The 27,013-nt window shown below is 46.6% G+C and overlaps 2 protein-coding genes across 6 annotated transcripts in view; one reads left to right on the top strand and one right to left on the bottom strand.

Moving 5' to 3' along the window:
- The first annotated feature begins 423 nt into the window (after positions 1-423).
- Positions 424-16,206, top strand: MORN4 (MORN repeat containing 4). 2 transcript variants are annotated; one of them, XM_033186849.1, is made up of 5 exons: positions 438-1,061; positions 11,232-11,329; positions 13,446-13,560; positions 13,991-14,100; positions 14,354-16,206. In XM_033186849.1, the coding sequence occupies exons 2-5, from the start codon at positions 11,263-11,265 to the stop codon at positions 14,500-14,502; spliced, it is 441 nt and encodes a 146-aa protein (XP_033042740.1). In that variant the 5' UTR covers positions 438-1,061; positions 11,232-11,262; the 3' UTR covers positions 14,503-16,206. The 2 variants fall into 2 exon arrangements, with proteins under 2 accessions (XP_033042729.1, XP_033042740.1); XM_033186838.1 differs by lacking the exon at positions 11,232-11,329 and having other exon boundaries at positions 424-1,061.
- The window catches only part of HOGA1 (4-hydroxy-2-oxoglutarate aldolase 1), a 32,255-nt gene continuing 20,068 nt past the window's right edge, over positions 14,827-27,013 (bottom strand). The window contains exon 7 of one of the 4 annotated variants that reach the window (XM_033186810.1): positions 14,827-14,918. In XM_033186810.1, the coding sequence (XP_033042701.1) occupies positions 14,895-14,918 (24 nt within the window). In that variant the 3' untranslated portion in view covers positions 14,827-14,894. Of the gene's footprint in view, positions 14,919-18,174; positions 19,507-27,013 lie in introns of those variants that run through there. The other 3 variants (XM_033186824.1, XM_033186801.1, XM_033186817.1) reach the window with 3 other exon arrangements.

Raw genomic sequence — 27,013 nt, forward strand, 5'->3', positions numbered from 1 at the left:
CACATTCTTAGGACCTTCTAAGGCTGTGTCACGGGCATGTCCTTAACATTGGCAAAATAAACTTCTAAATTGAGACCTGTCTCAGATACTTTTTGGTTTGCAGTTTGTTTATTTATTTATTTGTTTGTTTATTTATTTGAGACAGGGTCTTGGTAGGTCGCCCAGGCTGGGGTACAGTGGCAGATTCATGGCTTACTGCGGCCTCAACCTCCTGGGCTCAACGGATCCTCCCACCTCAGCCTCCTGAGTAACTGGGACTACAGGCACACAACACCAGGCTGGGTAATTTTTTTTTTTCTATAGATATGGAGTCTTCCTGCATTGCCCAGGCTGATCTAGAACTCCTGGGCTCAAGCGATCCTCCTCTGCCTCAGTTTCCCAAAGTGCTGGGATTACAGATGTGAGCCACTGCGCCTGGCCAGGTACTATATTTTAAACAAAAAGGATCTAGGTAATGACAAGGACAGCACAAATTCCTATAATGAATGCAAAAGTGTCTTGATATCACAATGTCTAGCACAGAGTTATTGGAGGCTGTCCTGCCCAGCGCATTACAATTTACAAAGCTGCTTCTCTGAAGCTGGATTTAGGATCTGTCTTAAACTCAGCAGTGGGGACTGGAGGAAGATCACAGCTGCTCGCGTTGATGGTCACTGTTGCTTCCGGCGCAGGTTTGGTTTTCTTTGGGGTTGCCATTTCAACCAGACGGCCTCGGGGTAGGCCAGATTTGGATCCTCTGTCTTATCTGCGTGGCAGAGGTGGGACCACCCCTCTTTCACATAGTCAGCTCCGGTTCGCAAACACTCCGCCCCGCACAAAGATGGCGCGGAGGCGGGCTGGGCCAATGCGGAGTGGCGTTGCTCCCGGTTGCCTAGGTAACAGCCAATGGGCAGCGGGAATTGTGCCCAGTGCGGTCGCCCGGGATGGCGGCGTCAAGTGGGGCAAGCGCTGGTGGAGGTGGCGGAGAGCAAGGTGGCAGCCGGGAGCCCATCAGAGGAAAAGTCCGAGGCGTTGGAGCCCTGCGTCCAGGCGTGACGGTCATCCCGAAAGGCCAGTCCCAGGTTGGCTGGAGGCGCAGGAGGGAGGGGGCTGGGAAAGAGTGTGATCGGCCAGGTGGGCACTGAGGAACCCAGCACTAGATGACCGGGCTCGGGGATGCGGCTCCACCTCGGATACGCTGACCCGAGGTCGGCTGCCTGTGGGGGACCCAAACCTGAACCCTTTAGTCTCCACCGCGGAGGTCGAGGCCCAGGAGAGCCGACTGGACTGGGGTTAGCGAGCAGGGGGTGGAGGGTTGCATCAGGGGAATTGGCAGACCCGTGGGAGCGTTAGACCCTGCCGGGCGGGAGAGCGGACCGGGATAGCAGGAAGCAACCGAGCAGGAACGTGAAAATGGGGTGTGAGAAGGTGTTACCTTGTTATGGTCTAGGGCTTTGTTTTCCCTGGACCCGCCTTTATCTTGCTGGTGGAGAGAACTCCCACGTATGGAAGCCTGGGGAATGGGATGCTTCAATTCGTTGATGGGGGGGTATCCCTGCAGTCTAGCATCTCTGAACTGCTTAGGTACCAGCAGGAATAGCTGCTATATCGGAGTCCAGCCCAGGCATTCCCTTTCCCGTGAAATGGGATCGTATTCTGGCAGTATTACTCCCTAGTCCCAATCATCCCCAGGTCAGGTCATCATCGCCTTTTTTTTTTTTTTTTTAATATTCTTTTTGGCGCCAATTTTCTTCCCACTTTCTTCAATCTAACCATCCCAGTCTTCCTAAACGAACCCTTCATATAGCAACGATACATTTCTTTACTTTTCACATGAGGAAAGAGGAGGTTAGACTTACAATGAAAAACAGTTATTTCGAGCTCCTTTTAAAACACCTAAAAAAAGAATATTTAGGCCGGGGGTGGTGGCTCACGCCTGTAATCCCAACACTTTGGTAGGCCGAGGCGGGTGGATCACGAGGGCAGGATTTCAAGACTAGCTTGGCCAAGATGGTGAAACCCCGTCTCTACTAAAAATACAAAAATTAGCCGAGCGTGGTGGCGGGCGCCTGTAATCCCAGCTACCCAGGAGGCTAAGGCAGGAGAATTGCCTGAACCTGGGAGGCGGCGGTTGCAGTGAGCCGAGACCCTGCCCTGCACTCCAGCATGGGGGAGAGAGCAAAAACAAACAAAACAAAAAAAAGAGTATTTGACTTTTTGTTCTAGGTTCTTAACAAGGTTAATCTTTGTTCATCAAAGCCTTCGTTTTCCTCTCTTTAGGGTTCTATGAACTGCTTTATTACTGAAATAATTTGACAAGACTGTTGTACCCTGGGAAGGGGGTTTTGGGGAGACATGTGGGTAGTTAGGGTGGCTGCCTCCAACCAGTATTCTCTAACTGGATCTTCCCCACTGCCCCATCCTTTTTGTTTGTTTGTTTGTTTGTTTGTTTTTCTTTTATTTTTCTTGAGATAAGGTCTGGCTCTGTTGCCCAGGCTGGAGGGCAGGTGTGGTACAGTCACTGCTCACCCTGGCAGCCTCAAATTCTGGGCTCAAGCAATCCTCCTGCCTCAGCCTCCTGAGTAGCTGGGACTACAGGCATGCACCACCACATCCAGCTAATTTTTGAATTGTTTTGTAGAGATGAGATCTCACTATGTTTCCCAGCTTGGTATTGAACTCCTGGGCTCAAGTGATCCTCTTGCCTCAGCCTCCCAACGTGCTAGGATTACAGAGTGAGCCATCATGCCGGGCCCTTTTCCTCTTTATGTCAGTTTTTTTTTTTTTTCTTAATCCTCTTAAATTGGACACAGGTTACTGTGAATACAAAAATGTTCTTTAATAAATTGATTTCTTAAAATTAGAAAAAGATAAATAGAACAGAAACAAAAATTCTTGTTACTGTCTCAGAGTTCTGTTTGAAAATAAGAAAATAATAATAAAGAAATGTTGGGCAGAAGAAAATGAAGACAGCAGGAATGTAGTCTATAGTGCAGACTAATAGTATATTGGTTTACAGGGACAGAATAGTAATTTTCTTTTATGTAAATTGTTTGGACTGATCCTTTGCAACCAATCTATCAGGAGTGCAGGAAGGGTGAGTGTCTGTTTAGAAGTGTGAATCATCTTGGCTTGTGACTGGATTCCATGGGTATATTTGTAGCCTAAACCCCTAAGCCATATATTCTTTTTAAAAAGATGATTTGGATAACTGATACAAATACTGATTTGCATCTCTTATTAAAGTATTGGGCCAGACACGGTGGCTCACACCTGTAATCCTAGCACTTTGGAAGGCTGAGGCAAGCATATCACTTGAGCCCAGGGGTTCAAGACCAGCCTGGGCAACATGGTGAAATCCTGTCTCTACCAAAAAATGCAAAACTTACCTGGGTGCGGTGGCATGTTCCTGTAGTCCCAGCTACTCAGGAGGCTAAGGTGGGAGGGTGGCTTGAGCCCAGGAGGCAGAGATTGCAGTGGCTGAGATGACGCCACTGCACTCCAGCTTGGATGACAGAGCCAGACTCTGCCACAAAAAAAAAAAAAAAGAAGTATTGGGCTTTCAGTCTTCATCAGCACTGGCTGTATTTTGTTAAACTAGATTTGTCTCAATGACCATGGTTACTGGTGAAATTCCTTTTTAGGTCAGTTGCTGTGGTTAGTTATATATTGTATATAATATAGATTATATATAGTATATAATATATTATATACTGTATATAATATATTATATATAATATATTATATATTGTATATAATATATTATATATAATATATTATACGATATATATTGTATATAATATATTATACGATATATTATATATAATATATATTATATATATAGTAGTATATATATAGTAGCTGTGGTTAGTTATATATTATATATTAGCATGGTTAGTTATAAAAGTCATAAAATCCAGACAATGTCTGAGACTCCGTTTCAAAAAAAAAAGAGAACAAGCATCAGAACATAATTGTTATTATTATTAATTATTATTATTATTGAGTCAGAGTGTTGCTCTGTCACCCAGGCTGGAAACCAGTGGCATGATCTTGGCTCACTGCAAACTCCACCTCCCAGGTTCAAGTGATTCTCCTGTCTCAGCCTCTCAAGTAGCTGGGATTACAGGCAACCATCACCACATCTGGCTAATTTTTGTGTTTTTAGTAGAGACAGGGCTTCACCATGTTGGCCAGGCTGGTCTTCAACTCCCGACCTCAGGTGATCCACCCATCTTAGCCTCCCAAAGTGCTGGGATTACAGGCATGAGCCACTGCGCCCGTCCTGCTTGTTCTCTTAAAAAAAAAAAAAACAAAATGTTGTGAGGCTGGGTGTAGTGGCTCATGCTTATAATCCTAGCACTTTGGGAGGCCAAGACCAGAGATTGTTTGAGGCTAGGAGTATGAGATTAGCCTGGGCAACATGGTGGGACACTGTCTCTACAAAGAAGTTAATTAGTCGGACATAGTGGTGTGTGCCTATGGTCCTAGCTACTACGGAGGCTGGGGCAGGAGGGTTGTTTGAGCCCACAAGTTCGGGGTCGCAGTGAGTTATGATCATGCCATTGCACACCAGCAGGGGCAACAGAGCGACAGACTGTCTCCTTAAAAACAAAAAATCAGGCCGGGTGCGGTGGTTTACGCCTGTAATCCCAGCACTTTTGGAGGCTGAGGTGGGCGGATCACGAGGTCAGGAGATCGAGACCATCCTGGCTAACACGATGAAACCCTGTCTCTACTAAAAATACAAAAACTTAGCCTGGCGTGGTGGCAGGCACCTGTAGTCCCAGCTACTCAGGAGGCTGAGGCAGGAGAATGGTGTGAACCCGGGAGGCAGAGCTTGCAGTGAGCTGAGATCGCGCCACTGCACTCCAGCCTGGGCGACAGAGCGAGACTCCATCTCAAAAAAAAAAAAAAAAAAAAATTATGACATAAGGCCAAAATGCAAATATCCTGTAGGATGTTGATAAAGAGTGGATGGGCAGCAATTATAGTTTGTTTCTCCTCTACTTAGTATTCAGCTCTTTAGTCAAAATGCGGAGATTTTCTTTTTCAGAGTGTTGTTTGAATTACATTGGTAGCAATTTTTACTGAGGAAAGACCTAGAGAAGTTTTCATTACAGTAAGTATATGTGTGAGTTTAAATGTAAAACTTTGAAAGAGGAAAAGAAACTAACATTTAGTGGACGGACCCTGGCAGTGTTCTAGGTACTTAGTGTGTGTCATTTTCTTTCTTTTATTTTTCTTTCCTGTCATCCACTGACTCTCAGATATTTAACTGAGTCCACCTGCCAACTCTGTGAAATACATACATTATCTTCACTTTACAGATGAGGAGACTGAGATTTAGAGATGCATAAATACCTTGCCCATAATTATACAGTGAACTCAGATTTGAACTCAAGTCCTTCTGTGCTCAGAGTCTACAACACCACCGTATTATCCTGGGAGGCCAGATAAGATAGGATGGTATGAGTTAGCAAGTTAGTGCAAGAACTTGAGCCAGCAAGGTCAGCTGTCAGAGCTCTGATTCTAACTTTCACGTGTTAGTTTCCACATGTTAAAGTATGACCTTAGTTAATTTACTTATCCTCTCTGCACCTTAGTTTCCTCATCCCTAAAGTGGAAATAATAATAATACCCACCCCAAAAAGTTGTTGTGAGATGAAATTAGATAACATTTTAAAACATTTAAAAACATTGATGCTCATGCCGGGCGCAGTGGCTCATGCCTGTAATCTCAGCACTTTGGGAGGCCGAGGCATGTGAATCACCTGAGGTCGGGAGTTTGAGACCAGCCTGACCAACATGGTGAAAACCCATCTCTACTAAAAACACAAAATTAGCCAGGCGTGGTGGCGCATGCCTGTAATCCCAGCTACTTGGGAGGCTGAGGCGGAGGTTGCAGTGAGCCGAGATCGCGCCATTGCACTCCAGCCTGGGAAATAAGAGTGAAACTCCGTCTCAAAAACAAAACAAAACAAAACAAAAAACACTGATGCTCACACCAGTGGAAGCTGATGAGGAAGAATCACTTGAGGCCAGGAGTTCAGGACCAGTCTAGGCACCATAGCAATATCCATCTCAACAAAAAATTTTAAAAGTAGCTGGGTGTGTTGGCACATACCTCTAGTCCCAGCTACTGGAGAGGATGGGGTGGGAGGATCACTTGAGCCCAGAAATTTGAGACTGTAGTGAGCTATAATCATACCACTGCATTCCAGGCTGGGTAACAGTGAGACCCCATCTCTTAAAACAAACAAACAGCACTGATGGAACACAATAAGAGGTCAGTAAATGTTAGCTTCTGTTATAAAGGTATTTCAGACAGCTTCTCTGGGGTTAGTGCAATTGATTATTAGAGAGGGTTGTGCCAACTGAATTGGAATATAAATCTAGCACTGTCCACCATGACAATGTGGAGAAAGTAAATTTAACATATGTGTTGTTTTAGTTGAATATTTAAAGCATCACTTTTGTATAAAATATACCAGACCCCTTTTGTGCTATGAAACTATGGAACCCACTCTTTGGAACTCCATCTTGAGTGGATGAGGTTTTGGCTTCTCTGGGTCTTGAAGAAAAAGGAAACTAGCTGTTGGCGCCAGGCCCCCAAGATTTAAGAATCTTGCGGCCAGGAGCGGTGGCTCACGCCTGTAATCTTAGCACTTCAGGAGGCCAAGGCGGGCGGATCACAAGGTCAGGAGATCGAGACCATCCTGGCTAACACGGTGAAACCCCGTCTTTACTAAAAAATACAGGCCGGGCGCGGTGGCTCAAGCCTGTAATCCCAGCACTTTGGGAGGCCGAGACGGGCAGATCACGAGGTCAGGAGATCGAGACCATCCTGGCTAACACGGTGAAACCCCGTCTCTACTAAAAATACAAAAAACTAGCCGGGCGAAGTGGCGGGCGCCTGTAGTCCCAGCTACTCCGGAGGCTGAGGCAGGAGAATGGTGTAAACTCGGGAGGCGGAGCTTGCAGTGAGCTGAGATCCGGCCACTGCACTCCAGCCCGGGCGACAGAGCAAGACTCTGTCTCAAAAAAAAAAAAAAAAAAAAATACAAAAAGTTAGTGGGGTGTGGTGGCGGGAGTCTGTAGTCCCAGCTACTCGGGAGGCTGAGGCAGGAGAGTGGCGTGAACCCGGGAGGCAGTTTGCAGTGAGCCGAGATTGCGCCACTGCACTCCTGCCTGGGCGACAGAGCAAGACTCCGTCTCAAAAAAAAAATAAAAACCCATCTTGTTTTGAGCTGGGAGCAGTGGCATGCACCTGTAGTTCCAGCTACTCAGAAGGCTAAGATGGGATTGGAGGATCTCTTGAACCTAGGAGTTCAAGTCCAGCCTGGGTAACATAATGAGACCCTGTCTCTAAAAGAAAAAAGAATTCTTTCCTGTTTGTCTGCCAGGTCTGGCCCCAGTACTCTGAGGAAAATGTGTCCTTGTCCTGTTGGAACTCAGTCAGATGCCTCAGGGTCAGACTCTAGGTTACTTACTAATTAGAGGGGACTTTTTTTTCCCTTTCTTTCCTTTTTCTGAGACAGGGTCTCGTTCTGTCACCCAGGCTACAGTGGCACTATCATGACTTACTGCAGCCTCAGACTCCTGGGCTCAAGCAATTGTCCCTGCTGAGCCTCCCAAAGTGCTGGAATTACAGGCATGAGACACCATGCTTGGTTGATAGAGGACTTTTCAACAGTTATTTATTGTTCAGAGAACTTTTCACAAACAGTATTTCTGTTTATTATAGTAGTAGGCCCCAAGCTTTGAAGTAAGGATCTAATGATGTGCTTATTAAAACTGCAGGTTCCCGGGCTCTAACTATACAGAATCTGATTCAGTAAGTCTGAGTTTGGGCCTAGGAATCTGCATGTCAAAATCACTGGAGAAAACATTGTATTGCTTAGATCTGGAAAAGATGAGGAGGTAGCTGTGTGTGCCTGTAATCCCAGCTACCCTGGAGACTGAGGTGACGGGATCCCTTGAATCCAGGAGTCTGAGGTTACAGTGAGCTATGATCTTGCCACTGCACTCTAGCCTGGGTGACAGAGCAAGACCCTGTCTCTAAAAAATAAATAGATAAGTAAATGAAAGATGAAGTGATGAATGAAAAGACCTAGGGAATTAAAAAAGAAATAGGGCTTGTATTTTTTAGTTTATCAAATGACATGCTATTTGCCTCTGTTTATATTTAATGATTTTGGGGTTATCTTAATTCCCTTATTCTTCTTTTTTTTTTTTTTTTTTTGAGACAGGGTCTCCCTCTGTCACCCAGGCTGGAGTGTAGTGGCGTGATCTTGGCTTACTGCACCTCTGCCTCCTGAGTTCAAGCGATCCTTCCACCTCAGCCTCCCAAGTAGCTGGGACTACAGGAACACGCCACCATACCCGGCTAACTTTTTAAATTTTTTGTAATTTTGGTAGAGATGGGGTTTCACCATGTTGCCCAGGCTGGTCTCAAACTCCTGAGCTCAAGTGGTCTGCCTGCCTCAGCCTCCCAAAGTGCTGGGATTATAGGCTTGAGCCACTGTGCAGTTCCCTTCTTATAGGATATCCTTCAGTACATCTTTTCACCACTAGTGGAAGCCATATCGAGCCAGTCCCCAAATATTACTGATGGTTTTCCTATGATGTATCCATCCTGGTTGTTCCTTCTGCTCCCATTATACTGTGATCTCCCAGACTCATGCCTGAATGTATCAGTAGCTTTTTCTGGGTAATAACACACCACCAGAAAACACAGTGGCTTGAAACAATAACCATTTATTTATCCTGTGAGTCTGTGGTCGCTAGTTTGGGGCTAGGCTCAGAAGGGCAGTTCTTCTGGTCTTGCCTGAGCTATTTGTTCATCTGTGGCCAGCTGGGATAGGGTCTCACCATCCAGTAGACTAGATTGGGCTTATTTACATGGGGGCAGAACAGGTCCAAGTATAGCAAGAGGGCAAGCCTAGTGCACAGGTGCTTTGCAGACCTCTGCTAGATCACCTTTGCGGACATTTCATCATCCAGAGCAAGTCACATAGCCAACCCAGATCCAGCGGGTGGAGGAATAAATAAACTCTGCCTCTCTTTTTTTTTTCAGACAGAGTCTCACTGCATCGCCCAGACTGGAATGCAGTGGTGCAATCTTGGCTCACTGCAACCTCTGACACCCGAGTTCAAGCAATTCTTCTGTATCAGCCTCCCGAGTAGCTGGGATTACAGGCACCCACCACCACGCCCTGCTAATCTTTTGTATCTTTAGTAGATATAGGGTTTCGTCATGCTGGCCAGTCTGGTTCAGGTGATCCACCCGCCTCAGCCTCCTAGAGTGCTGGGATTACAGGCATGAGCCACCACACCTGGCCAACTCTGTCTCTTAATGGGAGGATCTGCCTTGTCACATTGTAGGGTCATGAACAGAGGGAGAATAACTCTGCCCATTTTTACAATCTGCTGCATTATCATATTTCCCTTCCTTGCAAGCTTTTCTGACTATGGACTTGCTGCTTCAATTCATCCCACTTCACGCTACCACATTCATTTTCCTTACACACTGCCTTCATCATATTACATCCTGGTTCACAAACCTGCAGAGGCTGCCTCTTTTCCTCCCTCATGTGCTGTAAACTCTTACGCCCAGCTTTCAAAGGTCTCTTTGAGTTAGCCTGAGCTAAAAGCAGAGGCTATGCTGTACAAGGAAAAAGGACTAGCATAGTCAGGGGAGGCTGCCAACAAACTTGATTACCTCTCTGGGCTTCTGTTTCTCCTATAAAATGAGAGGTTGGACTAAATCCGTGAGGTTCTTTTCAGATTTATTTATTTTTTTTTTATTTTTTATTTTTTTTTGAGACAGAGTCTTGCTCTGTCACTCAGGCTGGAGTGCAGTGGTGTGATCTCAGCTCACTGCAACCTCTGCCTCCCGGGTTCAAGCAATTCTCCTGCCTCAGCCTCCTGAGTAGCTGGGATTACAGGCGCCTGCCACCATACCTGGCTCATTTTTGTATTTTTAGTAGAGATGTGGTTTTACCATGTTGGCCAGGCTGGTCTCGAACTCTTGACCTCGTGATCTGCCCACCTCAGCCTCCCAAAGTACTGGGATTACAGGCGTGAGCTACCGTGCGTGCCCAGCCTATTTTTTATTTTTTAATTTTACATTTTTGACATGAGGTCTTGCTATGTTGCCCAGGCTGATCTTGAACTCCTGGGCTCAAGTGATTCTCCCACCTCAGCCTCCCAAAGTGCTGGGATTACAGGTGTGAGTCACTACACCAGGCCTGTCTTCAACTTTAAGATTGTGGCTACATGTCCCTACACAGGCTTATTTCCTATTACTCCGCAAATAAACCCTCAACTGTAATGAGACCAGGTTTCTCATTTTGCAATGGAACAGCTCGTGTTCACATGGCCCTTAGAGTGTTCCTCGCCCTTTGAGTGTTGGTTTCCCCATGTTTTCCCTTTTTTTTTTTTTTTTTTGAGACAGAGTCTTGCTCCATCACCCAGGTTGGAGTAACAGTGGTGTGATCTTGGCTCACTGCAACCTCCGCCTCCCAGGTTTAAGTGATTCTCCTGCCTCAACCTTCCGAGTAGCTAGGATTACAGGCTCCCGCCACCATGCCCAGCTAATTTTTGCATTTTTAGTAGAGACAGGATCTCACCATGTTCCAGGCTGGTCTCAAACTACTGACCTCAGGTGATCCCGCCCACCTCGGCCTCCCAAAGTGTTGGGATTATAGGCGTGAGTCACTGCCCCTGGCCTGTTCCCTATGTTTTCTGATTCTGGAATTGCTCTTTGCCTTCTCCACTGCTTGTCTGCTTGTTTTAAATTCTGGCCATCTCATGTCTTTGTTAATCTCTGCCATCCAAGTTGGCACTTAATCACATTATCTCTGGCATAATTCAGTGTTTCAATTGTTAGTCTTATTAACTAGATTATAAACTCGTCAAGGGAAGATACTGTATTTTATACATCAACTGAGCACGTAGTAGGTATCAAGTAAATATTTGTAAATTAATTCTCCATTTCCATCCCAGGTCATAGAAAATAGGAACTGGCTGAAAACTTTTAAGATAAGCAGGAGGATAAGAGCACTTGGGCAGAGGTGGAGTTGATGGTGCTGGTGGTTGTTGGAGACATGAGTATTTTGGTTAAATGCACCTAAGGCAGCGTACACTTACCAGGCTGGTGGCCTTTAGAATGTATCTACAAAATTGCTTTGCAGTCCTTTCCTCCCGCCATTCCATGACACTGGTTCTCCTCTGCTTATTTCCTACAGTTTTCGTCCTTTTATCCTGTAATCTGTCACCATGACCCTGACGAAAGGTTCCTTCACCTACTCCAGTGGGGAGGAATATCGTGGCGAATGGAAGGAGGGTGAGAAGGACCCCTGGGGAGTGTCCAATGATGAACACTTCATTTGCTGGAGGACAAATACATCAGCATATGTAGCCAACTTTATGGGTTTTCATTTTCAACTCCAGGATTTAATTCCACATAGTGCCTGCCTTTCCTTTATTCCATTTTAGGATTAAATAAAGGAATTCGAAAATGCTATTTTTAATTCAACCTCCAGGAATGAGTTATATCTTTCTGGTTTTTTTTTTGAGATGAGGTCTTGCTCACTGTGTTGCCCAGACTGGAGTGCAATGGTGCGATCTCGGCTCACTGCAACCTCTGCCTCCTGGGTTCGAGCGATTCTCGTGCCTCAGCCTCCCAAGTAGCTGGGATTACAGGCACCTACCACCATGTCCGGCTAATTTTTGTATTTTTAGTAAAGATGGGTTTCACCATGTTGGCCAGGCTGGTCTCCAACTCCTGACCTCAGGTGATCTGCCCACCTCGGCCTCCCAAAGTGCTGGAATTACAGGCATCAGCCACCATACCCGGCCCATGCCAGCCTCTCTTCTAAGCATTTTGTATTTATCATCTTATTTAATCCTCATGACAACCTTATGAGGTAGGCACATACTATTATTATTCCCATTTAACAGATGGGGAAATTGAGGCAAGGAGAAGCTAAGTAACTTACACAAGATCACAGAACTCTTAAGTAGTAGAACAAGAAGGCAAACACAGCAGGCAGCCTGACTCGATGTCCTCAACATCTAACTACACTGCCTCTCTGAGGAAAAAAAAAAAACCAGTACCCCATTAGCACCTTAAAGCTGCTGGGCAAATCTAACAGCCTGATTGGCAGCACTGGTTTGAGCTTCGTTACGTCAGTGGGACTGTGCTTACTCTCTGAACTGACCAGAAAACAGAGCAAGATGTTGCAGGAGTAATCATGCCTTTCAAACAGAATTCAAGGGAGTTCTTGTGGTGGATACACCCACCCAGTAGAGCCTTAGAAAGTCTCTCCTCTAACAGACCACATTAGAGGGGACACCAGGTATTTGTTTGTTTGTTTGTTTGTTTGTTTGTTTTTTTTGAGACGGAGTCTCGCTCTGTCGCCCAGGCTGGAGTGCAGTGGCCGGATCTCAGCTCACTGCAAGCTCCGCCTCCCGGGTTCACGCCATTCTCCTGCCTCAGCCTCCCGAGCAGCTGGGACTACAGGCGCCCGCCACCTCGCCCAGCTAGTTTTTTGTATTTTTTAGTAGAGACGGGGTTTCACCGTGTTGGCCAGGATGGTCTCGATCTCCTGACCTCGTGATCCGCCCGTCTCGGCCTCCCAAAGTGCTGGGATTACAGGCTTGAGCCACCGCGCCCGGCCCGCCTCCTGTGTTCAAGGGATTCTCCTGCCTCAGCCTCCTGAGTAACTGGATTACAGGAGCACACCACCACCGTGCCTGGCTAATTTTTTGTCGTTTTAGTAGAAACAGGGTTTTACCATGTTAGCCAGGCTGGTCTCGAACTCCTGATCACAGGTGATCCACCTGCCTCCTCAGCCTCCCAAAGTGCTAGAATTACAGGCGTGAGCCACTGCACCCAGCCAGCTATTGTTTGTTTTTTTGAGATGGAGTCTCGCTCTTGTTGCCCAGGCTGGAGTGCAATAGCCCGATCTTGACTCACTGCAACCTCCGCCTCCCGGGTTCAAGTGATTCTCCTGCCTCAGCCTCCCGAGTAGCTGGGACTACAGGCACGCGCCACTGCACGCAGCTAATTTTTGTATTTTTAGTAGAGACGAGGTTTCACCATGGTGGCCAGACTGTCTTGATCTCTTGACCTCATGATCCACCCACCTTGGCCTCCCAAAATGCTGGCACTACAGGCATGAGCTACTGCGCCTGGCCAGCTGTTGTTATTTTTAAGTGCTCTCTTATTCATACTTGGGTAGACCTGCTTTAATCTGTAGTGATAAGATGGAAAGGCCCCAGGAGCCAGGTTTTCCCAGTGCCTGACTCTGGCTAATAATCCTCTGCCCTGCTAATGTCACTGCTTCTCTTGTTTTCTTTGTGGGTAGGGTGATGGCAGGTAAGGGATGCTAGAAGAGTAAGAAGGGACCCTGAAACTGCCTCCTTCCAACCTGACACCTGTCCTTCTCTTTGTTCAGGCCGCAGGCATGGTTTTGGTCAACTGATGTTTGCAGATGGTGGCACCTACCTGGGTCATTTTGAGAATGGGCTCTTTAATGGCTTTGGGGTATTGACTTTCTCAGATGGTTCAAGGTGGGTATGAGGTCATTCCTTTCTTAGCCTTAAATAAGGGAGGGTCTGACATAAAAATGGGACACTGGTAAATATCTGGTCAATCCGGAGCTTGTCTCACTCCCTGCAGAACACAGATGAGGAATAAGTAGTCCTTTTATTGGTTATTTTTTAAGTGGACCTAAAATTTGAAATGTCAACCAAGTGAGTGACTTTCCACCCCACTCCCATTCCCGTCCTATTTTCTTTGGTTGAGATCAGGGCTTCATGGCATATATACTCTCTGATCCTTCTCTGCTGGTTGGGAATAGATGGGGTAGATGGAGCTATGTGACAGGTGGAATCGGCTTGCTCCTTGGCATTATTAAATAACAGAGATCAGCAGCTGCTCAACTCCATTAATCTGGACAGCTAACTTTCCACTGAAGGCTAACTTCTGGTGTTTCTGCAGGTATGAGGGGGAGTTTGCCCAGGGCAAGTTTAATGGCGTCGGAGTCTTCATTCGATACGACAACATGACCTTTGAGGGGGAATTTAAAAATGGCAGAGTAGATGGTTTTGGTAAGTTGCAGCCCAGCAGGATGGGTGACTTAGGTGGACATAATACGGGTGGAAATATACCTGTTTCATTTTCATCCTGCGGGTGTCCAGCAATCCATAGCGGCCATCCCTGACGCCTATCCATTGAACTCACCAGTAGAGTACTCCTGAGTAGAGCTGGGAGTTTTTCTCTTCTTCAGCCTCAACGTATCAAGCTCACCTTTGAGACATTAACACCATTGTTACTCCCATGTTTTCTCTGCCCTCCTCAAAGGCCTGCTGACTTTCCCCGATGGTTCTCATGGAATCCCCCGCAACGAAGGTCTCTTTGAGAACAACAAGCTGCTGCGGCGTGAGAAGTGTTCTGCCGTCGTTCAGCGGGCCCAGAGCGCCTCCAAGTCAGCCAGAAATCTCACTGCCTGACAGCGCAGTGAGCACCAGCTGACAAGTATTGGGTAAAGCCATGCGCCCCTTGTTGACTGGAGGTGAACAAATGAACCAGAGCTGAGATGAGTTGACAATGACAGTGGAGCAGAGGTCTTGTATGTGCCCTGTCACCTGCCATTCCAGAACTGGACCGCAGAAAAGTGCTGAGGATGCTGGCCAGCGGACGCTCTCAGTCATTGGTGGTTCTGTCTTTCCCTGACCCTTGTGTGCTGGAGGACAGAGGAACTGCCTCTTCTCACTGTTGATACTCTGTTCCTAAGACCTCGGGTTACCCAATGCAGCCTGCTGTGACCCTTCTGCTTCATTTTCAGCCAAGTGATACAGAACCTTCATTCTGCTGCTTTTGGGGCAGGTGATTCTACCCCACCTTAGGGCCAGTGTTCTGTGCTACCCTGGAGAAACAGGAAAAAGATAGGGGTGGCTCAGTAGAGCAGCCCTGTGAAAGTCAAGGCCAGAGCTTTTCTTTAATTTTATTATTATTATTATTATTATTATTATTATTATTTTGAGATGGAGTCTCACTCTGTCGTCCAGGCTAGAGTGCAGTGGCGCAATCTTGTCTCACTGCAACCTCCACCTCCCAGGTTCAAGTGACTCCCCTGCCTCAGCCTCCTGAGTAGCTGGGACTACAGGAGTGCGCCACCACACCTGGCTAATTTTTGTATTTTCTTAAGTAGAGATGGGGTTTCACCATGTTGGCCAGGCTGGTCTCGAACTCCTGACCTCGTGATCCACCCACCTCGGTCTCCCAAAGTGCTGGGATTACAGGCGTGAGCCACCACGCCCAGCCTTTTATTTTATTATTATAAAAAAATGAGCCAGGTCTTGCTATGTTGCTCAGGCTCGTCTCAAACTCCTGGGCTCAAGCGATGCTCCTGCCTGGGCCTGCCAGAGTGCTAGGATTGCAGGTGTGAGCCACTGTGCCTGGCTGGCAGAGCTTTTCCGTATGTTACTCCTCATGCTGGTTGGAATCATAGCTCCAGGCTTTCACTTGGTCTGATCAGACTGGTATTCATTCCTGCCTATGCCCCCCAAGAAGGATTCGGTAAGAGTGCTCTTTCCTCCTCCCTTTAGAAGACAGACTGTCTTCCTTCACCAAGTTACAGCAGATAATCCCCATGTGTGTGCCTCTCTCCTTCCTTAGATGGGGAACAGGATCCCTTTTTGGGACAGTCAAGAAAAAAACTCATGTAAACAGTAATCTTATTAATTGTATATGTGACTAACTCCAGGGAAAAGGGTAGAATATTTAGGCCATTTCAGGCCCTACTATGGAGTGAACTGAATTCGTAGGGATGGCTTGGGCTGACACAGTCTCTTCCCAGTGGACCGATAAATCAGACTCACCCGAACCCCTGGGGTTTTGGTAGAACTGGACCTACTCTAGGACTGTAGGGAACTAAAGGAACATTTGGCTCACTGTAGCTCTTCTATCACGAGCCTTGACCGTCAGGCCGCAGTCAGACCTTACTGATGGGATCTCTGCAGTTTATCACGGAGGCCTCCCGTTACCCTGGTACCTAAATACGTTCCCCACCTCTAGCCCCCTAGCCTCACACTAAATGTCTCCTCAACAGCAGATGGTGGTGGAAGTTATAGCCGTGTGCCTCTATTTATTCTCTGAATTGTACTGTAGAAAAAGGTGTTTATAAAGAATAAAGAAATCACCAGAACTGCCTATACCTAGTTTTCCTGACTTTCTGGCCCTGCGTCTTCATGAATATCAACCCATTTGCTGTTTGTAAAAGTTAATCAGATTAGCCCTTGGAACTGACCCTGCACACTTTACTATATCAAGTCATTTAATTTTCTCAGCCTCTACAGAGGACATAGGAATTTTTTTTTCTTACTTGAATCAGACAATCTCAGGATGCCGCAACTAGTAGGTGGCACAGCTGGGTGGGATTTGTAACCAAGTCTTTCTGACTCCATCTCCCTTTACTGGACCCCTCTCACCCTGAGCATCAGAGTGCCAAAGTCCTGAGACTAGTTATGGCCACACCTGCTGGGTTACCTCTGGCAGGTCCACTCCTGCCGGAGTTTCCCTTTCCCTGCAGTGGGAGAGTGGTGGAGCATTGACCCCCACACTAACCCTTTTACATGCATCCTTGTTGGAGGAAGGTACTATTATTATCCCTGTGTTACAGATGAGGCTCAGGGAAGTTAAGCAGTTTCTCCAAGGTCCCATAGACACTAAGGGGCAGATCCCAGAACTTAAACCCAGACCTGTTTAAGCCCAGAGGCTGAGCTCTTACTCAGTACACTACCCTGCCTGCCTAGCCTTAACTATTCCCCCAAGTCCTAAACTTGATTCTCTTCTGAGCCCAGCTCCACTGCAAGTTGCCTGTGAGAGGACCCCATCGAGACCATCCTGGTGAACACTGTGAAACCCCGTCTCTACTAAAAAATACAAAAAACTAGCCGGGCGAGGTGGCGGGCGTCTGTAGTCCCAGCTACTCGGGAGGCTGAGGCAGGAGAATGGCGTGAACCAGGGAGTCGGAGCTTGCAGTGAGCTGAGATCCGGCCACTGCACTCCAGCCCCGGCGACAGAGCAAGACTCCGTCTCAAAAAAAAAAAAAAAAAAGAGAGGACCCCAGGCACTAAGCCCCAAGCTTTAGTTCCATTCAGAGCCTGGTTTTGGGTTGAAGATTGAGATCTTTTATTTTCTCTCCTTTAGCCTCTGCCCTAAACAAGTGTCTATTTACCTCTCTTTTTAACCTTACACTTTCTTTTTAATGAGTAATTTTTTTTAATGTATCTCCATTTTTCTGCCACTAGTCAAATATTACCACTGAAAAATGTTAAATATTTTGGAGAAAGCATCTTTTTTTTTTTGGAGATGGAGTTTCGCTCTTGTGGCCCAGGCTGGAGTGCTGTGGCATGATCTCAGCTCACTGCATCCTCTGCCTCCCGGGCTCAAGCAATTCTTGTGCCTCAGCCTCCCAAGTAACTGGGATTACAGGAGTGTGCCATCACGCCCGGCTAATGTTTGTATTTTTAGTAGAGACAGGGTTTTGCCATGTTGGTCAGGCTGGTCTCAAACTCTTCACCTCCCAGAGTGCTGCCCGGCCTCTCAAAGTGCTGCCCGGCCCTAAACACTTAGCACTTTAATCAAAAAGGATGCTGGCTGGGTACCGTGGCTCACGCCTGTAATCCCAGCACTTTGGGAGGCCGAGGCAGGAGGATCACCTGAGGTCAGGAGTTCGAGACCAGCTTGATCAAAATGGAGAAACCCCGTCTCTATTAAAAATACAAAAATTAGCCGGGCGTGGTGGTGCATGTCTGTAATCCCAGCTACTCGGGAGGGTGACGCAGGAGAGTTGCTTGAACCTGGGAGGCGGAGGTTGTAGTGAGCCGAGATCATGCCACTGCACATAGCCTGAATGACAGAGCAAGACTCTGTCTCAAAAAAAATAAGAGTGCTAAGTGTTTCTAAATAGCTCAGTTGCTCTCTTTTGCCTCTTACCCCTTCCCTAGGCCTCCAGTAAGTGAATGCCTGCTGGCCCAGTATTGTTGGGGCCGCTCTTAGAGCTGGGAGAAGTCAGACCATCAGAGTTCACTTGCCTTTAGGAAGATTCTTGACATCTGGCCAGGAAACCTAAGATCTACATAGCAATAGAGTGTCCGTCTGTACACAGTCACACTAATTTTACCTGTTAAATTTTATTATAGTAATAAAGTGATTATTTTTAATAATAAAAGCAGAGTGCCTGTAGGCAAGAGGATGGCCCTATCTCAGAGGAAGTCCCCTTAGTGTTTCAGACCTAGGCTGACCAGAATAGTCTTCTAGAATGTAACATTTATCCACCAGGTGTCACTATTTACCCATCTGACAAGGCGCTGAGCTGTCTCCGTGCTTTCAGTGGTTGGAATCAAGGCTAGAGACCAGAATAGGAGATGAATGAAAACAGATTTAGAAAAGGGCATTGTGGCTGGAATGCAGCTTGCAGTGTGGAGGGCGGGGGTGGGAGGGTAAAGAGGGCTCTTTGAAAGACCAGTGACACTTTCCTGATCAAGTTTCCTAGGCTGATACTTCCCTGGAAGGAGTCAGAACTTGGGTTTGTAGGAGTAGCCCTGGCTTCCAGCTGCATTGTGCTAGACTCAGGTTTGAAGCCCCAAGTCTAAGTAGTCCCCGCTTCAATAAAACAAATTCCCGGCTGGGTGCAGTGGCTCATGGCTGTAATCCCAGCACTTTGGGAGGCCGAGGCAGTTGAATCACCTAGGTCAGGAGTTCGAGACCAGCCTGGCCAACATGGTGAAACCCTGTCTCTACTAAAAATACAAAAATTAGCTGGACGTGGTGGCAGGTGCCTGTAATCCCAACTACTCGGGAGGCTGAGGCAGGAGAATTGCTTGAACCCAGGAGGCGGAGGTTGCAGTGAGCCGAGATGGTACCATTGCACTCCAGCCTGGGCAACAGAGCGAAACTGTCTCAAAAAAAAAAAAAGAAAAGAAAGAAAAAAAAATTTCCTGACTGTGCCTACTTGCACCTCTGCCCTTCCTTTCTGATTTCATGTGCCTCAGGGCATAGGACAGCATCCACAGTAGAGGGACAAATTGAGAAATTGCTCCTTACCAGTCTTCAGGCCAGAGAGACAGTTTAGGATAGAAAAGGGAGAGGTCAGGGGCAATGAGAATAGGAGATGTGCGTGGGCGTGCCTGTGAAAGGCTGCCTGGAGGACTAAAGTAGGCAAAGGAGCCTCTACCGGCTCCCCTCGCCCGCCGCCCTCATCCCCCCTGCGCTCTCTGCTTCAGGCTGCAAGTGCAAGGCAGGAGGCTGAGATGGGCTCAGGCCAGCCATGGACGCTGCCGGCCCTCAGAGCCAGCCGTTGCTAGTGAAATCCATGCGCAGTGCCTCCTCCTCAGCGGGGCTCAGCTCCTGCAAGGGGGCGCGGCAGGGGCCTCCGTAGTAGCCAAACCAGTCCATGATTTTCTTCAGCCCTGGGATCCCGAAGCGCCGGGTCACCTGCAAAGCAGGGCCTGTTAAAAGAGACTGAGAAATTTGCTGAACGCCTATATCTGGAACTCGGAAATCTGTCACTTTCAGAATGTTGAAGTCCTACCCTCTTCCCCCAGGAAAGTAACTACCAACTCTATGGCACCCAGGGTAGATTGGGAATCCAGATTTAGAGACCAGAGAGCAGGTCTGTAATAGAAAAAATACAAAAACTTCAGATTGGGGAAGAAGAGTGCCTCTTTTGGTTTTAGGAGAAAAATCCACTCCAACAGAGCAGGGAGTGTCATTCGGTCCTTGAGCTGGGGTGGGAGAAGACAGCAAGGCTGCGGGTCTAGGTACTAGAGCATCAGCAGTCTGCAGCCCAGTTCCCCGAAAGCTGACGCAGGGCACACCAGGCCTGGGAAGTCAGGAGGGGGAAGGATCTGTGACAGCCTCAGCCACAGCCCAGACCTCCACTCCCCTTGCAACAGGCTGCCCTCACCTCCCCATAGCTCTTCCTGACCCTAACACTAAATGTTCTCCCAGGAAAAGCAAAGCATGGTTGCCCAAGGAAGTTTTGTTGTATAAACCTTATGTCATTTACTTATTATCTCTGAGTAAGTTCTCCTGTGTAAAAAATGAAGGAGCTGGACAACATGATCTCTAAAGGCTTTTCCCTGATAATGGGGAACCTAAAGCTATTGTTATTATTTATTTATTTATTTGTTTGTTTGTTTGTTTTTTGAGACAGAGTCTTGCTCTGTCACCCAGGCTGGAGTGCAGTGGCGTGATCTCGGCTTATTGCAACCTCTGCCTCCTGAGTTCAAGTAATTCTCCTGCCTCAGCCTCCTGAGTAGCTGAGATTACAGGCACCTGCCACCACACCAGGCTCATTTTATTTTATTTTATTTTATTTTATCTTTGTATTTTTAGTAGAGACAGGGCTTCGCCATGTTGGCCAGGCTGGTCTCAAACTCCTGACCTCAAGTGATCTGCCCGCCTCGACCTCCCAAAGTGCTAGGATTACAGGCACGAGCCACCGCACCTGGAATAATTTATTTATTTTTATTTTATTTTTATTTTTTTGAGACAGAGTCTCACTCTGCCACTCAGGCCAGAGTGCAGTGGTATGATCATGGCTAACTGTAGCCCAGACCTCCTGGGCTCGATCGATTTTCCTGCCTCAGTCTCCAGATCACCTTCGACTACAGATGCATGCCACCATGCCTGGCTAATTTTTGCATTTTTTGTAGAGATGAGGTCTTGCTGTGTTGCTCAGGCTAGTCACAAACTCCTGAGCTCAAGTGATCCACACACCTCGGCCTCCCAAAGTCCTGGGATTACAGGCATGAGCCATGGCGCCTGGCCTGTTATAATTTAAAATCATGTGTGGAATTTTACAGAGTAAATGAAGCATCAAATTTCCTTGCTTTTGGTATAGCAACTGGTTATTTCATGCTGATCAGAAATCTTAGATGAATCTTTCACTACCTAAAAACTATGAAAGTAGTCCTGGCCGGGCGCTGTGGCTCAAGCCTGTAATCCCAGCACTTTGGGAGGCCGAGACGGGCGGATCACGAGGTCAGGAGATCGAGACCATCCTGGCTAACACAGTGAAACCCCGTCTCTACTAAAAAATACAAAAAACTAGCCGGGCGAGATGGCGGGCGCCTGTAGTCCCAGCTACTCAGGAGGCTGAGGCAGGAGAATGGCATAAACCCGGGAGGTGGAGCTTGTAGTGAGCTGAGATCCGGCCACTGCACTCCAGCCTGGGCGACAGAGCCAGACTCCGTCTCAAAAAAAAAAAAAAAAAAAAAAAAAAAGAAAGAAAGTAGTCCTTAAGAAAGTTTTATCTGGAGGGAAGCTAAAACCTTAGGAGGATAAATAAGAGGTTGTTTGGGATAAAGAGGCCAGGAACCACTGATGAAAGATTGACTAATAACTGTTTATCACTAGAGTCCCGGAGGCTTCATCAAGCATGGATTTTTTTTTTCTTGGAATGGGTGGTAAGCCACCCTCCTCCAGGCCTCACCACCCCCATGATGTTCTAATAGTCTGGCCTTTTTACTCAAAGCCTGAGTAGGTGGGAGAGACCCAGGATAGAGGATGGAAATAAGAGGTACCTAGAGAAAAGCTTGCTCCTGCCATGGGTTTCCAAAGATATCTGGTGTGGCCTCTCTTCAAACCCGAAGAAAGGGTTGGTGGCAAAGACTGTAGAAAGTCCTAAATATAGCCAGGGGCAAGAGACAGGCTGGTGGCAAGGTGGAGGAAGGACATTGTGTTCGACCAGGGAGGGGCAATAGAGTGACATCAAGCTGCTCTCGTGGTGTCTGAGCCCACAGCCCAGGCAGCAGAAAGGTGTTCCAGGCATTCCTGGGTATGTGCCCAGAGCTGGCACAGGAGAGGACACAGAATGAAGGGTGAGGCAGGATGGGGTAGGGCGGGATGACATGCAGAGATCTGGGATGACAGCTAGGCATCCTCTCTTCCCCAGGGGCAGCCCAAGCTGCTTCGTCTGCAAAATGAGGGATAACACCACCTACCCCATAGAGACGTCCCAAGGGCCAGATGAGAAAACACCGCTAATATTAGACCAGTTCCCATGAGCCCTGGAATCCGCTCCTTTTCCTGTCCCGGTGGCATGCGGGTTCTGGGACCTTCGCTTTCACAGGTGCATTGGGAGTGGGAGAGCAGAGGCCCCACCCCAGTGGAATGTTCAGTATGTGCAGGACGGCCTGTGCCCAATGGGGACCCAATCGCTTCTGCAAGTTCCTACAACCTATTTATAGAAAGGCCCCATCTCGGAAGCCCCTTCACCTCGGCGGGACTCAGATCTACCTCCTCAGCTGCCCTTTCTCTAAATCTAAGTTCATCTGCCCCTTTGAGGTAAGGATACAGCTGTGAGGGAGCTCTAGAGCCCACCCACCACTTTACCCAAACAAAACATTGTGGAGTGCCTAGCTCAGCCTGGGACTGCAACCAGGCCCATGAGGCCCTTACCTTGCGTGCAAAACTTAAGGGGAGGCCAAAAACCTCAATCATCAAAATAAGTAATATTTCAATGCTTTTTTTTTTTTTTTAAACAGTCTCACTCTGTCACCCAGGCTGGAGTGCAGTGGTGCGATCTCGGCTCACTGAAACTTCCACCTCCTGGGTTCAAGTGATTCTTCTGCCTCAGTCTCCTGAGCAGCTGGGATTACAGGTGCCCACCACCACACCTGGCTAATTTTTGTATTTTTAATAGAGAGAGAGTTTCACCATGTTGGCCAGGCTGATCTCGAACTCCTGACCTCAGGCGATCTGCCCCCCTCGGCCTCCCAAAATGCTGGGATTATAGGCGTGAGCCACTGCGCCCAGCCAAAATAAGTAATATTTCAATGCAATATTTTTTTAAAAATCAAAATTAATGCAAAAAAAATCCACAATGAACAAAGCTTTAAATAAAGACAGGATCTAGCTGTGGCCCACCATATTGAAGACTCATGCATAAGTAATCATATATACCCCAAATACATGGGGTTTTTTGGTGTATTTTTCATTTTTATTTTTATTTATTGTATTTTTTAAATTTCTTTTTTTGAGACAAGGTCTTGCTCTTTTGTCCAGGCTAGAGTGAAGTGGCATGATCATAGCTCACTGCAGCCTCGGCCTCATGGGCTCAAGCAATCTTCCTGCCTCAGCCTCTGAGTAGCTGGGACTACAGTTGCACGCCACCACGCCTGGCTAATTTTTGTTTATTTTTACTGAAGACAAAGTCTCACTCTGTTGCCCAGGCGGGTCTCAAACTCCTGAGCTCAAATGATCTTCCTGCCTCAACCTCCCAAATTGCTGGGATTACAGGTGTGAGCCACTGTGCCCTGCTGGTATCTTTTTAATGGTTAATCTTTCTCTAGAAGTAGATTTGGAAAAATATGTTTTGATGAGTTTGCTTCCGTTAAAGCCAGGAAAATAAAATTATAACAAATCATGTTTTTGGTATATGAAATATTTAAACCTAAAATAGTGCTGTGAGTTTTAACATACCTACTTTTCAATTTTCAATATTTTTTCACCCACTTTCATGTTCTTAGGGGGAAAAAATCACCATTTAGAAAAATACTTAGAGCTTTTACTTTCAGGAAGGTGGAGTAGATGTACTTGTCCCAATTCTTCCCAATAAGTACAACTAAAAACTCTGGACATTATCTAAAAATATTATCTGGACATTTTATTAAAAAATTATATATATCTGGACATTATATAAAAAACAGACATAAGAAGACTCTGGAAGGCAGAGAGAAGAAGGAAGACCAACAAGGGACCCAATAAGCAACACAGCGCTGCATACCCTGGCCCAGACTTGGAGCTGAAGAAGTCAGCAAGCACGCAATGCCAATACGGTACAGACAATACAAGCACTAACAGAAACCAGTTCTCTCTAGCCAAAGGACCGGAAAAGGGGTGGCCTAGCAAGATGGACAGCTTTCAGACAATAACTGCTCTACGCTAGTCAAACACCAGCCAGGCTAGCAAAGACTGAGTGAAGGAGTCTGAACTGTCACCCCTGCTCCCAGCTGGGTGGTGTCAGAGCAGGCCTAGTGGAGGGAAGTCAGGACTTGTACCACTGCTCATCTTCAAAACGCCACCAGAGCCCACCCCACCTGCTGCCAGACACACAGGCAATGCAGTGGAGGCAGTGTGTAGGGAGCAACAAGGGGGCTCTTCTACCCTCCAGGCAGCAGGATGTGCATAGATGCCTAGTACAGAGCCTAGTGCAGAGGTGTCTTTTTTTTTTTCAGAGATGGGGTCTCGCCATGTTGCCCAGGCTGGTCTCAAACTCCTGGCCTCAAGCAATACTGCCATCTCTATCTCCAAAAGTGCTAGGATTACAGGCGTGAGCCAGTCTGCACCAGATCCTTAGGTGTCAATTTTAAAAAATATGTATAAGACTTATTGGCTGGAAACTACAAAATGCTAAAGAAATAAATCAAAGAAGATCTAAATAAACAGAGAAATGTACCATGTTCAAGGACTGGAGGACAACATGGTAAAGAAGTCAGTTGTCCCCAGCTTGGTATGCAGGCTTAACACAATTTCGATCAAAGGCCCAGCAAGATTTTATTGTAGATATAGACAAGAGTCTTGTAAAATTTATATGAAAAGGTAAAGAAATTCGACTAAAACCATTTGAAGGAAAAACAAAAGAGCAAAGTGGGAGGAATCAGTCTACCTGATTTTAAGGCTTAGCTATAGTAATCAAGTCTGTGTGGTACTGTAGAGAGATAGACACAAAAATCAATGGAAAGAAGAGAGAACCCAGAAATAGACCCACACAAATATGCCCCACTGACTTTTGACAAGGCACGCAAGCAGTTCAATGGAGGAAAGATGGCCTTTTCAACAAATGATGCTGGAGCAAATGGATATCCCTTAGGGAAGAAAACCACAAAACCTCGACCTAAGTCTCACACTTTATACAAAAATTAACTCAAAATGAGTCACAGACTTATAAAACATAAAACTATAAAACTTAAAGGAAAAAAATAAGAGAAAATCTTTATAATCTTCTAAGAACACTTTTTTTTTTTTTTTTGAGACGGAATCTCGCTCTGTCGCCCAGGCTGGAGTGCAGTGGGGCAATCTCAGCTCACTGCAAGCTCCACCTCCCAGGTTCACACCATTCTCCTCCCTCAGCCTCCAGTAGTAGCTGGGACTACAGGCTCCCGCCACCACGCCCGGCTAATTTTTTGTATTTTTGGTAGAGACTGGGTTTCACAGTATTAGCCAGGATGGTCTCAGTCTCCTGACCTCATGATCTGCCTGCCTTGGCCTCCCAAAGTGCTGGGATTACAGGTGTGAGCCACCGCACCTGGCCCTGAGAATTCTTTAAGAGTTGTTTGTTTGTTTGTTTTGTTTTATTTTGTTTTCTGAGATGGAGTCTCACTCTGTCACCCAGGCTGGAATGCAATGGCACGATCTAGGCTCACTGCAACTTCTGCCCTCCGAGTTCAAGTGATTCTCCTGCCTCAGCCTCCTGAGTAGCTAGGATTACAGGCGCCTGCCACTGCGCCTGGCTAATTTTTTTTTTTTTTTTTGTATTTTTAGTAGAGACGGGAGTTTCACCATCTCAGCCAGGCTGATCTTGAACTCCTGACCTCGTGATCCACCCGCCTCAGCCTCCCAAAGAGCTGGGATTATAGACGTGAGCCACCGTGCCCAGAACTCTTTAAGAATTATTAGACTTGACACCACAAACATGATCCATAATAGAAAATGTTGATAAATTGTACTTCATCAAAATGTAAAACTTGCTCTGCAAAAGACCTGTTAAGGCAATGAAAAGACAAGCTGCAGACTGGGAGAAAATATTTACAAGCCACATATCTAACAAAGGACTAGTATTTAGAAGCTATAAAGAACTTTAAAATTCAACAGTCAAAAGAACAATCCAATTTTTTTTTTTTTTTTTTTTTTTTGAGACGGAGTCTCGCTCTGTCGCCCAGGCTAGAGTGCAGTGGCCGGATCTCAGCTCACTGCAAGCTCCGCCTCCCGGGTTTACGCCATTCTCCTGCCTCAGCCTCCTGAGTAGCTGGGACTACAGGCGCCTGCCACCGCGCCTGGCTAGTTTTTTTGTTTGTTTGTTTGTATTTTTTTAGTAGAGACGGGGTTTCACCATGTTAGCCAGGATGGTCTCGATCTCCTGACCTCGTGATCCGCCCGTCTCGGCCTCCCAAAGTGCTGGGATTACAGGCTTGAGCCACCACACCCGGCCAGAACAATCCAATTTTAAAACGGGTAAGAAATATAGATAGTTCACTGAAAAGATGGCAAATAAATACATGAAAAAAAATGTTCAATAGCATTAGCCATCAGAGAAATGCAAATTAAAACCACAATGAGATGGTACTACACATCTATCAGAATGGCTAAAATAAAAAATAGTCACACCACCAAATGCTGGCAAAGCTGCAGAAAAACTAGATCACTCATATGTTTACATCAGTGTAAATTTAAAATAGTACAGCCGCTCTGGAAAAGTTTGGCAGGTTTGTTTCTGGGTTTTTGTTTGTTTGTTTTGGGGTTTTGGGGTTCGTTTTTTTGTTTTGTTTTGTTTTTTGAGACAGGATCTCACTCTGTAGCCCAGGCTGGAGTGCAGTGGCAAAATCACAGCTCACTGCAGCCTCAACCTCCCAGATTCAAGGGACCTTCCCTTCTGCCTCAGCCTCCTGAGTCGTGGGACCACAGGTGCATGCCACCACACCTAGCTAATTTTCTGTATTTTTTGTAGAGACAGAGTCTCCCCATGTTGTGCAGGCTGGTCTTGAACTCCTGGGCTCAAGCAATCCACCCCCCTCAGCCTCCCAAAATGATGGGATTGCAAGTGTGAGCCACCACACCCAGCCAGCAGTTTCTCAGAAAATGAAACCTGTGACTACCCTATGACCCACCATTTTTACTGCTGTGTATTGATCCCAGAAAAATGAAAACTTACGGACACACGAAAACCTGTTCATGAATGTTCATGGCAGCTTTTATTTATTTATTTATTTGTTTATTTATTTATTTATTTAT

Source organism: Trachypithecus francoisi, unplaced genomic scaffold (assembly GCF_009764315.1).
Source record: "Trachypithecus francoisi isolate TF-2019V2 unplaced genomic scaffold, Tfra_2.0 Contig01579, whole genome shotgun sequence".
Classification (NCBI taxonomy): Eukaryota; Metazoa; Chordata; class Mammalia; order Primates; family Cercopithecidae; genus Trachypithecus; species Trachypithecus francoisi.

Excerpts from the sequence above, each read along its gene's own strand:
- MORN4 (XM_033186838.1), top strand. The coding sequence starts at position 647 with ATGGTCACTGTTGCTTCCGGCGCAGGTTTGGTTTTCTTTGGGGTTGCC. Across the intron at positions 1,062-13,445 it reads TCCCGAAAGGCCAGTCCCAG|GCCGCAGGCATGGTTTTGGT; the intron begins GTTGGCTGGAGG and ends CTCTTTGTTCAG. Across the intron at positions 14,101-14,353 it reads TGGCAGAGTAGATGGTTTTG|GCCTGCTGACTTTCCCCGAT; the intron begins GTAAGTTGCAGC and ends CCCTCCTCAAAG.